The following is a 14748-nucleotide window of genomic DNA, read 5'->3' as shown; positions in this document are numbered from 1 at the left end:
TTATTTTGTATATATAAATACACACACATGCATGTATATATTTAAGAAATATTTGCATACATATACTGTATATATATTTATATAGTTTATATTATATATAAATATAATTTTTTTATATATATATAAATAACACATTTTTCTTAAATATATACATGCATGTGTGTGTATTTATATATACAAATTTAATTATACAGAGTACACACACATATATTATTAAAAACAAACTTTTATTTTGGATGCGATTAATCGCGATTAATCTTTTGACAGCCCTATTTAAAATGCATGAACATTACACAATTAAGCTTTAAACTATTCCATATTACACTATAAATATGATATCACCTTATAGTTAAGACTAATATAGATATGGTTCTATATTATCTTTAATAGTCTAAGGTGAGCAATTGCGGGCCTGATTTAAGCCTGATCAAGAACAAACTGACACATCATCTCCTCACAAAAGATGTATTTTAGAGGTTTTTTTTTAAGCATACATGCATTATTAAAACTACCAATTGACACATTTTTTATGGTTGATAGTTTTAATTCCTCACTGAAGACATATTTTTTTCTCTCTGGCTTTTGGATCAATGTAATCTTATGAATTTGTGTGTTCCTGTCAGTTTATGTATTTTAGTAGCTAAAGTTGTTAGATTGTACAGCACTTTGGTCAGCAGTGGCTGTTTTAAATGTGCTCTAGAAATAAAAGCGCCTTGCCTATTAAAAGTACACATTATTACATCAACTGAAACACAATTTTTAAATGAATCAAAACTGTACCAAAATTAAAAACAGATATTTGCATTTTTTCCACAGACATGGACATACTGGAAGAAATGTATCACCGTAAAGTTCAAATGCTTCCAAGGCTTTGAAATGTCTGAAATGTTTCCAAGTTATGTAATCTGGATCAGATTAAAATGATTATAACAAAACAGTAAAGATGAATTATGTATTTTTATTATGGGGAAAATGTGTTATTTAGCGTGACGGGAATGGTACCCTGGCATGACACATCCTAAGATTCCATATTTAATGATATCTGAAGACTTCAGAAACTATTACACAAAAAGATTATATAAACTCTGCTTCAGTACAGAATCAAAAACAGAGAAGTTGAAGTAATCAGCAAAACCACACATTTAGAGCAGTATACCATGGTACTGAATAAGTACCACAATTCACATACCATAGTATTTGGTCCAAAAATACATTGACTTAGCTAACATTCTTAATAACAACTTCTAAAAGGGGCAGTTTCACAGCGATGGCATAAAATAACCATTTTTGGTTTCCTTTCTGTAAACAGTTCTTAAAATATTTTTTTTTTTCCTTGTCTGAAGAACCTTTTTTCCACTATAATGAACATTCTGTAGAACAATGGAAAGGTTCTTCATGGAACCATAGATGCCAATTAAGAACCTTTATTTTTTACTTTAAGAGCTAGTGTTAGACCAGTTACAGGAAAGAGATTTAAAGGAATTTGCAAACAGTAAAAGAAGCAGGTGGTCGTTTCGTTTAAGACTTTTAACTGCTGACATTTGGAACTGAAAGTTGTGAATGAAATGATATAGAACACTTCAGTTATGAAACAACATTGATTAAACCTATAAAAAGCTTTGTGCTTGTATGACTAGGCTGGCAAACCCATCTGAATCCCATTTTTAAAAAAGTTATATGCCCTTATAACAATCTCCCTTGAGTTGCACATTGCTAAAAGAAATATACAAATATTACATAGAAACCCATTGTCCTGAGCATTTAAAGAGTTAGTTCACCCAAAAATATTTTTTATTATTTATTCACCCTTGTCATTCCAAATCCGTAATACTTTCATTCATCTTCGGAACACAAATGAAGACATTTTGATGAAATCTGAGAGCTTTCTATCCCTCCATTGACAGCTACGCGACTGAAACTTTGATGCTTCAAAAAGTTCATAAAGAGATCGTAAAACTAACCCATATGAATTAAGCAGTTTAGTCCAAAATTTTCTGAAGAGACATGATCACTTTATATGATGGACAGATTAAATGTAATCTGTTATTCGCATAAACATTCATCATTTGTTTAGAAGATGAACGAAAGTCTTAAGGGTTTGGAACGACATGAGGGTGAGTAAATAATGACAGAATTTTCATTTTTAGGTGAACTATCCCTTTAAGAACTGTCCATGGAGCACCCTACAAATGGTCATGGTCCTGATTTTAATCATGTTGTGTTCAAATAAAACACATAAAGGTTACCTGAGGTTCACAACCCAAATGCGACCACACGGCCGAGAAAAACCCAACGGGACCAGACCAATGAGCCCGGGCAGGTTGACTAATATCTAGGGAGAAACTGTTAATTACAACAGAAGTTCTCCACTTGGCAGGTGAGGAGATAATTGGTTTTGTAACAACTCCCTAAAGGTTAAAGCCAAAGAGGATGGAAAATAACACAGCTCGCCTCGGTATCCAACCCTGGCAGCGTCAGCAGGACACAATGTTGCAGGCTGCACCATAACACACAGTATGACAGCCGGCTGCATGGCTCTCATCCACACTTTGAGCTGTGCAGGTGAAGGATTATTACTCCGAGATGGAGGAAACACTAACAGCAGCATTTGCGTCAGAGGAAAGCAACAGTGCATCAACAAAACAGCATATTTACAGGCATTTATTACAGTGGATATGGAGATATCCACAACACTGATGTCAGACACAGATCAGACCAGATATTTGCTTTAAAATGCACATAAGGTAACATATTTACTGTCTGTTAATACAATGCACCTTTTAATCTTTCTGAAGCTCACCACAAAATCATACTGTATCCTGTCTCCTGCATCTGTAGAAAGAGCTAAACGTCATTTATCGAGCATTTAAATCAAAGCAAACATTATCAGCGTTACAACGACCAAAGCAAACGAGTATTATACACATCTTGGCATTTTAAAACATAATTTTGCGAAAATAACGGGGTTATTTGTGGGGTAAACCTGTGCTACATGCTATCTGCCTTTCTCCTCTTCACAGACAAAGCAACTGCAAAAAGTCAAACGTCACCTTTAAGGATTTTACGCTATGATGCAATGCTTTGATGATTAAAACACACGAATGTGTGTGGAATGATAGGAATACAATGCTTTTTTTTTGCGAGGGAATTTCACATTCCTCCATACAGCCTGTGGGACATGAGTTTGAAATCCAACACCCCTGCTGCTGTCACCTCTGAGTGAGACAGACAGAAAAACATCTTTCTGTAGGACATATTTTTTTAAACTCATATTTCCACGATGTGAATGACATTTGGATCCATTTAAGCGAGATGTGTAACCAAATGTCAGATTTTAGGGTTAGAATACGGATCACTGATCCGTCTATTTGACAAAAGCATGGTGACTCCAATCCGAGTAAAAACACACAAAACAAGACGAATCTCGTGGCTGCATGGTTTAACCGTTATCTTAGATCAAATCATCCCCTAAAACACTCGTCTATCACCTCTGCTAAAGATATCTGCTGGATTTCAAGATTATTTACCACCGCTGCTGCTTTAAAAACAACAATAAAGACAGTACTGGTCGTGAAAACTCTTGTTACATCGTTTCCGTTACAAATAAAAACAGATACATTGTTTCAAAACAAACAGCGGCTGAAAAGAAAGTCGCAACTTCGGGATAATATAACAATGTTGCAAAACACATTTAAAAAACAAAACAAAACAAAAAACAACACACACACACACACATACATTGTTCTAAGGCTGGTTTCTTACCTTTCTTGGCGGAGGCTGCATGTTTGAACATTGGCACAAATGAAGTAAAATCCCAAAGAAATGATACCCAGCGCGATCGAGGTTGATGAGTAAGAAAAGGGGATCAGACTGGGATTCAGATCTGAATTCAGACGGCCATGATGAAGCAGGTCCAGTCGGGCAGACGCTCAACAAACACTGCGGATCAGGGGAGAAAGTAATGAAAGATAGAATCTAGGCTCGAACCGTAAAACCAGCCCAACAGCGCCCCGGACCGGACACACCAAACCCCGCTATACGAACCCTACTACGCTGAAGGCTTAGCTCATGAATATTAATTACGTAACGGGACGTTCGCTCACTAGGCGTAGCTGATTGGCCTTCGTTAGTACGTGAGCGACAGTCAGCTGGTTATTTAAATAATAATTGAGTTTTTTGATTGGACAGTCCAAGAATGCGCCAACATCGAAAGGAGTTCATTAATATTCATGACGTAGGCCTTGGCCATAGTAAAACTAGTAAAATTCGCAATTTGAAAGATTCTTTATCCTCAGGATGAAAACATAACACATTTTGAATTACTTCTGGCAGACTTGCAAAAATAGTAGACTGTAAAAATAGATATATAGATAAAAGAAATACAGACAAACAGTTCTGGAAATTCTAACACCACTGTAGGACAACAAGAAAGAATATAGCTATTGGCAACAAATATCCTATCCAATCACATGCATTGGATGTTACACAATCGTGCATAATAATCGGATCTAAGAAACTCATTAAATGGATGCACCTCCCATCATCCTCTACTCGGGTCATTTTGACACAAAATGAATAAAAAAATAAAATAAAATAAACAATTGAGTGTTCATCGGAGTTTAGGAGCTTAGGACTTTTGTCGCACTTGAAACTTGGGTTACAAAATTTGACTGGATTCGAGGAGTTTACGTGGTTGAAATAAAAAAAATGGTGAAAATGTGAAATTATAACAGCATTTTTGAAGCTGTAACAGCATTTTAAATTCTGAAATAAAATCAGCATTTTCAAATAAATATTCTTTACCCCTGCTGTACACCTTACTAACTTTAATCATTACAATATCTGACACTTCAGTATATATAGAAAAACCTAAAAAAAAGTCAAAACTAAAACTAAACATGCTACAACTTTACCAAAAAAAAAAAAAAAAAAAAATCTAAACAGATACCTGAATGCATATTGAATAAATAAACTGAATGAAACTGACTTTAGGACCCAGGGGAACAGCTCATTTGCTACATATAAAGATTATAAGGCCATCTAGTGGCAAGAATCATGAAATCTCATGTTATATATATTTTTTTTTTTCCCCACAAGAGGTCAGCAAAGACACCCAATGTGAGATATTTTGAGCCGAATTAAAAGGGTTATGCACAAAAAGGTGAGTTATTTTGAGTTTAAGTTGAAAGAATGTGAAGAATGTGCTTAAATTATAATATTTATTGATAAAATCTAGTAATTTAAATATAATATATAAATATATTATTAAAATATAAAATTTCTATAAAAAAAAGAATCTCTTAAAAATTGCATTAAAAAAATAAATATATATAATAATAATAATAATAATATTTTATATATATATATATATATATATATATATATATATTTACACACACATACATTAACAATATGGAATGATATAAGCTTTCAGAACCAAAAAAAAAAGTATAATTTTAGGGCTTCGGGTCATTTTGACCCACGAGGGAAGGATTTGTTTCAATATACAAGGAGAGGATGAGGGTTAAACATACAGTGAGTTTATTCTTTTTCTACGATGTAAATCTCTAGTCAAGTGACTACTTATCACAATGGAAGAAATTAAAGGGGTCCTATAATGACCTAGTCTGGCTATCACCAGACCAAGCTCAATCTTTTAAGATTGAACATTAGTCTGGGGAGTCTGCTCTGTATTTTCTACTGCACAAGAGGCATGATCAACGGGCATAGTTCAAATGACTCTGTACGGAATTGGATAGTCCTTCAACCAATCAGACCAACGATCCGGGTGACGTACTTTGCAGAGCAACGAGAAAACTCCAGGCAGGAAACGTGTCAACAAACGTGTTGGTTTGTAGCATTGATCAGCGGTTTGCAGAAGCAGCAATGGCATCGAGTGATTTTTACAGGTTGTGCAAAAAATACATGAAAGTGAATGGTATTTATACCCACTCGAGCAATTTGTTTGCTAAACTAAAGAAGCCATTGAGCATCGTCGTGACTCGTGAGGTTAAAAGGAATTGGATTGACGGTTGTGCGAGAGACGTCATCGTGTTAAACCCGACAATATAGCGCGTCAGGTGGATAAGCCAGTTTGTAACGGAAGCAGGATAGAAAAATGTACAGGTTTCCAGCCTGAGCTGCAGGGTGAAATCAAATCGCCATCGGATCGGGCTGGGTTTACCCAGTCTAATAATGCCCTTTTCTCAAAATACACCACAGATCATTTTTATAGCATGTTAAAATGGTCACTTTTTGAGGGTGAGCAGAAACGCTGTTTTTGTGTGTGTCCCTTTAAATGCAAATGAGCTGCTGCTCCCAGCACAGAGGGCGGAGCTTCAACAGCTCCTGTGTTAGCAGCTCTGATTACATCATGCAGACACACACTGAAAATGTAAAAAAGGTTTTTGATGTTCAAACTGCAGTTGGACAAAGATGGAGAGACTCAAGAAGAAGTGACAACTTGAAGAATGTAACAGGACATTTCTGAATGGTTAGTTGATGAATTTATGTAGCTGATGTGGAGTTAACATTCTTCTAGTCATTGATAAGCATTCTGTCGTGATAATCTATTAATCGGGTTCCCGGGGGCGGAGTTTATGTAAATTTAATCGCTAACCCGTGAAGAAGCTCGTGTAGTCCCTACCAGCCGTTTGTTGTGGTCCTTAAAAAGCGATTTCTGTAAAAGAAGATATCTCCCTTTGCTTTGAACTTTGAGCGTTGTAACTTAGCAGATGTTGTTTATGCTCAAACACACTACACATTACACACTAACTAAAGTTAGAAAAGTGAAATCATAATCAACCACCCCTTTGAGAACACGCCTCCAAAGAGCAGTCAAAACTACTCCATCTTTATTATGACCATTTTGTATGTATTAAAACTGATGAATAGATGCAGTGATCAAAACATGTCACAATGAAAACTCTCTGCTCACTTTGGACATTTATAAACTAACTTCATGAGCTGAATGCTTTTAAACTAGTGAAGGAGCTCATATGTACACTGGCCACTGATCTTCATTCACTATTCACTCCAAGATCTCTATTAAAAATGTTCATTTAAAAAAGAAAAGCAATTCATTTGTGATCCACATTTATGTTTGTCCTACAAAACTGATTGCATCAGAAAGCAAAGACATTTTTTTAAGATCATGGAAAACATAAATTCAGTCAAGTGTGCCTAAATATTTGTTGTACCGTACGTGCAGAGACTGACCAAATAAAGTTTAGCTCAGGTTCATAACTCTTCTGACTTAGGGTAATAATTAATTCAATTTTGTGAGGCAAGTAAGACAGCAATCGAACACCTTGCCGTTTGTTCTTTCTTTTGAGTCACAGAAGTAAAGCTGACAGACCTCATGCAAATCAAATTAATCTTGTTTTATCCTTGCATTGGAACTGTGAAGTTCTCATAGATGTATTCAACCTGAGAGGAACAAAGGAACAGGTTAGTGCAACTTTGCTATTTCTGTGGTTTTGCATTCATTTCATTTTTTTCAGGAGCTAAGGTTTTGTAAGTGGGCAGAATATTTTGTTGTATTTGCACAGTAAACTGGTTATCCGGGAACACTAACAATATGCTTCATGTGGTAACACCTAAACAAAATGGTTTTATTCAAGCTGAATTGATTAGATTAGATAACATGTATTGGAAGAACATACCATTAAAAAGTGTCATTTAAAATTACTACCAAGAGTATAAAAACTAACAATCCCCTTTTCAAAGAAAATCCCCTATTCAAAACGATTTCCAGTTTCTTTCAGGCTGTGTGAAATTCTCTTCACTGTACTGTAGGCCAAGACGTTAATTATTGATAATTAGCATACGCCTTTCTCCTTTGCCAGACTCAGGGTTCTTGCCAAGGGCACTTTTCTGAAGCAAGTCATAATGCAAACATGGCAGTTTTTAAGTTGTTAGAGCAGATAAATCCAATAATAAGTTTATTAGATGAATAGTTCACCTCAAAATTTAAAATTTGTCCTCATTTACTCACCTTCATTTCATTCCAAAACTGAACAATTTTCTTTCTTCTGCAAAACACAAAAGTAGTAGATGTTAGGCAGGATGTTCATGCTGCTCTTTTGCAATAACCAATATTAGGCATCTCCAATATGCAAAAAAAAAAAAAAAAGCATTTTCAAGAGATTTGAAAAGCATATACTGCATATATATATGTGTATGTGTGTGTGTGTGTGTGTGATTTGAAATTTGTTTGAAATAGATTATTGAAACAGTCTTGAAAAACAGATGTGTTCTCAGTAATTCCTGTTATAAACCTCAGGTAGCTCCCTCAATCCAGTCATGTTACAGGATATGAGTCCCTCTGAATGATTGACATATTATTGGCTGACGCAGCGGCCTATAAGAGCAGGCCGAGGCATGTTAACACGCCCACCATGGAGAAATGCAGTATAAACAGGCAGAGGTAAAACAGGTCTATGTAGGTATGCAAACCGTAAGGAGACACAACTGTTGGTTGCTGAAGAAACCAATGCAAGTATCCATGTGAGTTATATAAAAAATAATCTTTCAGTTTTGCATGTCTGTGATGTACTAAATGAGGATTATGTTATTTAATATCAGTTTATTTAGTTGAATTTTTATTGAGCTTGCACTGTGAAAAGATTGTTAAAACAATCATTTTCAAAATCAATCCTAAGGAGGAGCAACTAAATTAAATGCTATATTATGCAACTGTAAAACTGTCTTATTGCTATGGTCCAATAGTTTGAGTCATAGTTGATGCTGATACAATCTACAACAAATACTGGAGGAAGTTCTGAGGAAATTCTTAGCGACTTCTGAGCTACTTTCTGACTTAATTCAGATCACTGATCGATATGTGTTGTAATAAGGGGTGTGTTATTACCAGAACAATCGTTTAGTGCTACTTTAAAAGCATGTTTTCTGCCCTGGGCTTTGAAAAACAGCAGGAACATACTTAGAAACGCTCTGTTAACAACAAAAAATGAGGTGAAAAACTTGTATGGTGATGTATGCAAACTAATGCATGTTGATCTTTAACAAAATACCTGTCAAACTTCGAACTTTTGTGATGAAAATGAAAATGTTGAAAAGTTATGAACAACCTTAATGTGATGCATATTTGTCAGTTGTATATAAATTAAATGGGTATGATTTCTGTAATAGCACTAATAAACAGGATTATATATTTATTATAAATTAATTCAACTTGTTTCAATCTCATACATTTTAACTAATTGAATATTGCTTGTTCAACAGCTTCATACTTTTTAATTGAATATATTTAATTGTTTTCACATTAAACAGATTTTTGTTGCTTCAAAACAATTTGAATAAATTGCAACTGACCATTGTGTGTGTGTGTGTGTGTGTGTGTGTGTATGTATATATATATATATATATATATATATATATAAAATGGTCAGTTTTTAATTTTTAATATTTGGTCTATCATCTTAAATCTCATATCTCATTGTTTAGATATGATTGATTTCATTGTCTTTTTCTCTAACAGATCTAGATCAGAATGGCAACATTTAACAACTCTGGCACAACCAATGGCACCGATCAGTATCACTGTGATTATAAAGAGAGCTTTAAGTACATTCTCCTCCCGGTGAGTTACACTCTGGTATTTGTGGTCGGCCTGGGCTTGAACATCACCGCCTTGTACGTCATCTTGTTTCGAACCAAACACTGGAAGCCCAGCACCATCTACATGATCAACCTCAACGTCTGTGACACTCTTTACATCCTCACCCTTCCGTTTCTGATCTACTATTACGCTGATGGGAACGACTGGCCGTTCGGTGAGCTGATGTGTAAGCTGATTCGCTTTCTCTTCTACACGAACCTCTACGGAAGCATCCTCTTCCTCAGCTGCATCAGCCTGCACCGATTTATAGGCGTCTGCCATCCAGTTCGCTCTTTGTCCTGGATGAGCGGCCGTCGGGCTCGTTTGGTTTCTGTGGGAATCTGGGCGACAATGCTAATTTTTCAGGCCCCGATCCTTTATTTCTCCAGAATGAAAGATAATGATGGCATAAGGGTTTGCTACGACACCACCAGCAAGGAGCTCTTCAATGACTTTCTGGTCTACAGCTCGGTGGTGATGTTCCTGCTGTTTGTCTTACCATTTGGGGTGGTGCTGGTCTGCAACGGGCTGATGGTGAGGAAACTTCAAGAACCCGGTGTTGGCGAAGGACCAATGTCACAGCGCTCCAAGCAGAAGTCGGTGAAGATGATCATTATTGTGCTTCTGGTTTTCATGTTGTGCTTCCTGCCTTTTCATGTGAACCGCAGTATATACTACATCTTCCGCTACCTGGACAACCAGGTGAGCTGCTCGATGCTGGAGTATGCCAGCATGGCCTACAAGATCACGCGACCTCTAGCCAGCGCTAACAGCTGCATCGACCCCATCCTCTACTTCATGGCAGGACAAGGCTTCAGAAGAAGCATCAAGAGCAAGAAAGCTAAAGCAAGATCTGAAAAAATTTAATCACCATCAACCAATTTATAATATGCTTGAGCATGAACAAAAAAATCTCAGGCTACTTACAAAGGTTTTTGGGGTAGCCATGACAGGGCCTCACTCAGGGAAGCGAACCTTATAATGAATGGCAGTCATCGATGTTGATGTAAATAAAGTGTCCATTTTGTAGTCTCTGACATAGAAGAAAAAAAAAAGAAGAGTAGGCTAGTCACTGTGTCCAAAATCGCCCCGCATACCCTTAGGGCACTATTTGAAGGCACAGCCATTTGTAGTGGTGTCCGCAACCATAGTGGGCGTTATTGAGTGCACTCATTAAATCCCGCAATGCACCGCAATACGAGTGTACAATTGATGACGTACGCTCAACGGCTAGAGAATACCCATAATGCACTGTGAGAGTCGCACGCCAAATTAATTCCAACGTCTCACCAGAAGATGGCGCCGCAGCTGAGCTGAATCAGTCATTCTTCCATTTTCCAAACCGCGCTGGTCCAGCATAATATCATAGGCTACAGGTATAAATTCATTTTTAACTAATTATTCAATTGTTTAATTACGGTTTACACATGCTACTTTCCATAGCACAGTTCAGGATAAATCTTTTCATTACTACTGGAGCTGCCAGTTTGCTACGTTTCAAGTTATTAAACAGCAAGCACAAACTATTCAGAAACGGTAGCAGCTAGTCCTTCCGGTGCACTCATAGTCCGAATTCACTTACTCGTTTTCATTCACTCCTTCAAGTGGACTAACGTTATAAGTTGATGTATAGTGAATAAGGGTATAGAGGGCGATTTAGAACACAGCAACATTGTTCCTTTGAGAGAAATTTCGCGGGCAAAACAGCTCATACGGAAGTCACGTTCAATCAAGCAAGCAGCTTTCTGTTGGTCTACGCGGTGAACACGAGTGAAATCTACGTGTGACCCTTCCAAAGGATATAATAGAATGTGAATGACTACATCACGATATATACTTGCTCTTTGACCAGAGAATGTTCTATTCTATTCGCGTTCTAATCATACTGCATAATTGACGCTCTTGTGGTAACGTTAAAGGTAATTATATATGTCTTTAAGATGTAATGATTTAGAATGTATGTTAAACTGACATCTTCTAAACGTCTATTTGACATCTGACAGGAAACGTCCTATAGACGTATTCCAGATGAGCAAACACTCTTTAAAATACGTCTTCCAGATGTAAGTTTCACATCAAATAGTCGTGTGCTGTCTGCTTCTGTAAGAAACCTTACAAAGTGACAGTCCCTGAAGATCCCTGGGAAAATATATAGGCTAATTAAGTTTTCATTAATTTCTGAAAAGAGGTTTGTCGGAACAGTTAGGCTAGTTGCAGCACAAAGGCATTTCCACGCCCTAACTGACTTCGTAAAATCAGAGAGAGAGTTCTTTGCGTTCCTTCAGTGAGACAAAGGGAGTAAAGCCAGTTTTGTTTTGTAAACTGAAACTAAAATTATTAATAATCATAATAGTTCAATAAAATTAAATATAAATATTAGCCTACATTAAAAATAAAATTTGAAATGTTGCCTTCCTTAGCAACTAACCAAAATAAAATGTTTAAGCTACTGCTATTTCTAAAATGAAAACTGAAAAGATAAAAATAAAAGCTAATTCAAAACACTAATAAATAATAAAATAGTAAATGGGCTATTAATGGGTTCGTTCACCCAAAAAAAAATGAAATTTCTGTCATAAGTTAGTCACCTTCATGTCGTTCCAAATGAAGATGAAGATATTTTTGATGAAATCCGAGAGCTTTCCGATCCCTCCATAGACATCAATGCAACGACCACTTTCAAGGCCCAGGAAGTAAAGGCATTGTTAAAACAGTCCATGTGACTGTAACAGTGGTTCAACCTTAATGTTATGAAGTGGTGATGAGAATACTTTATTCAACAATCTCTTCTCTTTCACGTCATTCTTCTCCAGTGTTGACGTTGTGTACATGTTCTGCTACGTCAGAACGCCGCCTCACTATTGGCCAGCTCCTGCTTGTGCTCACATGACCAGCGTCGGCCAATAGTTTACACTTCGTCAACATTGACACTACATCAATGTTGACACTACGTCAACACTGGAGGAGAATGACGTGGAAGAGAAGAGATTGTTGAATAAAGTCGTTGTTTTGGGTTTTTTTTTGCGCACAGAAGGTATTCTCGTCGCTTCATAACATTAAGGTTGAACCACTATTTTAATGATGTCTTTACCATTCTGGCCATTCAAAGTGGTCATTGCATTGCTGTATATGGAGGGGTCAAGCTCTCGGATTTCATCAAAAATATCTTCATTTGTGTTCTGAAGATGAACAAAGGTCTTATGGGTTTGGAACAACATGAGGGTGAGTAATTAATGACAGAAATTTAATTGTCATCTTAAATTCAAACAGCATGACAGCTATTGCTGAATCAGGGAAAACTTTAATATGTCAATAAAAAATGATTGGAAAAGGAGAGGTTGAACATGTGTAACATTTCATTTCTAAGATGTCTAATTGTTTAAAGTGTCTACAAATATGTGTAAACTATTTATGTAAGTATGCCTAATTTCTAATTCCAATTTCTAATTTCAGTGAGATTAGAAAAAATCTAAGAGACTGTTTGTCCAATTTGCTACAGTATACACTCAAAATATATATACTTTATCAGCAAAGTAAATTAATTTGTGAATTTGGATTTGAAATGCAATCGAAGTTAAATGTACATTTTGAGAATTTTATTTATTATTTGAGCATTTGATTTATCATACTTTCTTTTTAGGAAAAACTACCATATAAAGTCAATCAGTAGGATATATAGGCAACTTAAAGCTGAAGTTTGATGTCGTTTCTGTGCCACTAGCGTCACCTAATGGAACTGCAAAAATAAACATAATTATTTTCAAAACAACTTTCCAAATACAGTAAATAGATAATCCCGCCCCCAACACACACCATTGGTCGAGTGATTGTTGTTGTGTAGGGCAAGAGTCCCCCTACCCATCTAGGGGTCAGGAGGGAGGTAACAAAGGAAAAAGCGTAAAAAAAGTGAGGAAAAGAAAGGCGAGAGCACACTTAAATCCTCTGTCCCAGAGTGAAGATGACACCAGATTATTTATATTAAATTTCTTTTTTTACAAAAATAAGGTAAAGGGGGCAAAGGCTCAGGGGAGAACAAGGCCTAAAATAACTAACAAAACATTTGTCTATTTGTCTTTTTTTTTCTCTCTCTCCTCCCTAAATTAGTTATTGGATCTGGAGATTGTAGCCCTGTAATTTGAGGATCCAGCGCAACAAATGCTGGTTAGTAGAGGACATGTTAGAGTGAAAAGTTAAAGGATTATGGTCTGTACACAGTTATTAGAATAACATCAGAATGGCCTATCTCTCCTCATATTAAGATGGGATAGGAAAGTAGGCTTTAACACAGAAAAAGTTACATACTTCAGCTTTGAAGATGATGTCCATGATTCTATGGTTATAGAATCTGGTTGTCACTCCTGTAAATTGGCCTGTAATAGACTTGTTTTTGGAGAATATATCTTGAATATACAGTATGTTTTTCTTTTTTAAAAAACCAGCCCGGTCTCACCCCAAAACGTCACATACTGACGCGTCTTGACCAAACGGCAATATACGACGAAAAGGGTACCCCTAAAACGTCCATATGAGACGAAGACATAAGCGCACCAGCAGCGCCTCTTAGCGGTACCCTAACGCATACCTAAACCTACCCATAACCCGAATAGTCACATACGGACGTTTTAGGGGTACCCTTTTCGTCGTATATTGCCGTTTGGTCAAGACGCGTCAGTATGTGACGTTTGGGGGTGAGACTGTGTTGAAAAAACACATAATTGTAACTAGTTTTTTCTTGTTTTAAGCAAAAAATCACTTATCAATAAATCAACTTTCATTGAGGAAAAATAAACGTAAAAGAAATGCCTGAAAATAAATGTAAATATCAAGAAAATGGCACATCATGTGATTTGAATGTTTACTGCTGTATGTTATGTTGCTTTAGGCACTTTATGGTGTTGCATTCTCAAAGCTAACACAAAGTCGCAATAGGAATTACTTTTATTTTAAGTGACTGTACATTGAAGGTTAGGCTTTGTTATCCTGTACGCTGAGCCCATGACTTTGGCATTGCTCTACAATTTCATGTTCAAGTTAAGCTAAATTAACCAACATATGAACTTCATCTACTGTGATTTTCCCTTTCAGGCACTGTCATACTGAACATCATTCCTATGCGATACATTTTC

At 36.3% G+C, this 14748-nt stretch overlaps 2 protein-coding genes across 4 annotated transcripts in view; one reads left to right on the top strand and one right to left on the bottom strand.

The window, feature by feature from the left end:
• fchsd2 (FCH and double SH3 domains 2) overlaps nt 1–3971 on the bottom strand; it is a 102695-nt gene extending 98724 nt beyond the window's left edge. Inside the window, exon 1 of one of the 2 annotated variants that reach the window (XM_079873545.1) lies at nt 3763–3971. In XM_079873545.1, the coding sequence (XP_079729671.1) occupies nt 3763–3783 (21 nt within the window). In that variant the 5' untranslated portion in view covers nt 3784–3971. The remainder of the gene's footprint in view (nt 1–3762) is intronic. The other variant, XM_079873544.1, reaches the window with a different exon arrangement.
• A 3406-nt stretch (nt 3972–7377) lies between these two features.
• LOC307159919 (P2Y purinoceptor 2-like) lies at nt 7378–10658 on the top strand. Of its 2 annotated transcripts, none has more exons than XM_079873633.1 (2): nt 7378–7449; nt 9503–10658. In XM_079873633.1, the coding sequence occupies exon 2, from the start codon at nt 9515–9517 to the stop codon at nt 10487–10489; it is 975 nt and encodes a 324-aa protein (XP_079729759.1). In that variant the 5' UTR covers nt 7378–7449; nt 9503–9514; the 3' UTR covers nt 10490–10658. The 2 variants fall into 2 exon arrangements, with proteins under 2 accessions (XP_079729759.1, XP_079729758.1); XM_079873632.1 differs by lacking the exon at nt 7378–7449 and adding an exon at nt 8424–8500.
• Nucleotides 10659–14748: the final 4090 nt, after the last annotated feature.

Source organism: Squalius cephalus, assembly GCF_949319135.1.
Source record: "Squalius cephalus genome assembly, chromosome: 6".
NCBI lineage: Eukaryota > Metazoa > Chordata > Actinopteri > Cypriniformes > Leuciscidae > Squalius > Squalius cephalus.
The sequence above is the reverse complement of the archived record's forward strand: the minus strand, read 5'-3'. Positions and strand labels throughout refer to the sequence as shown.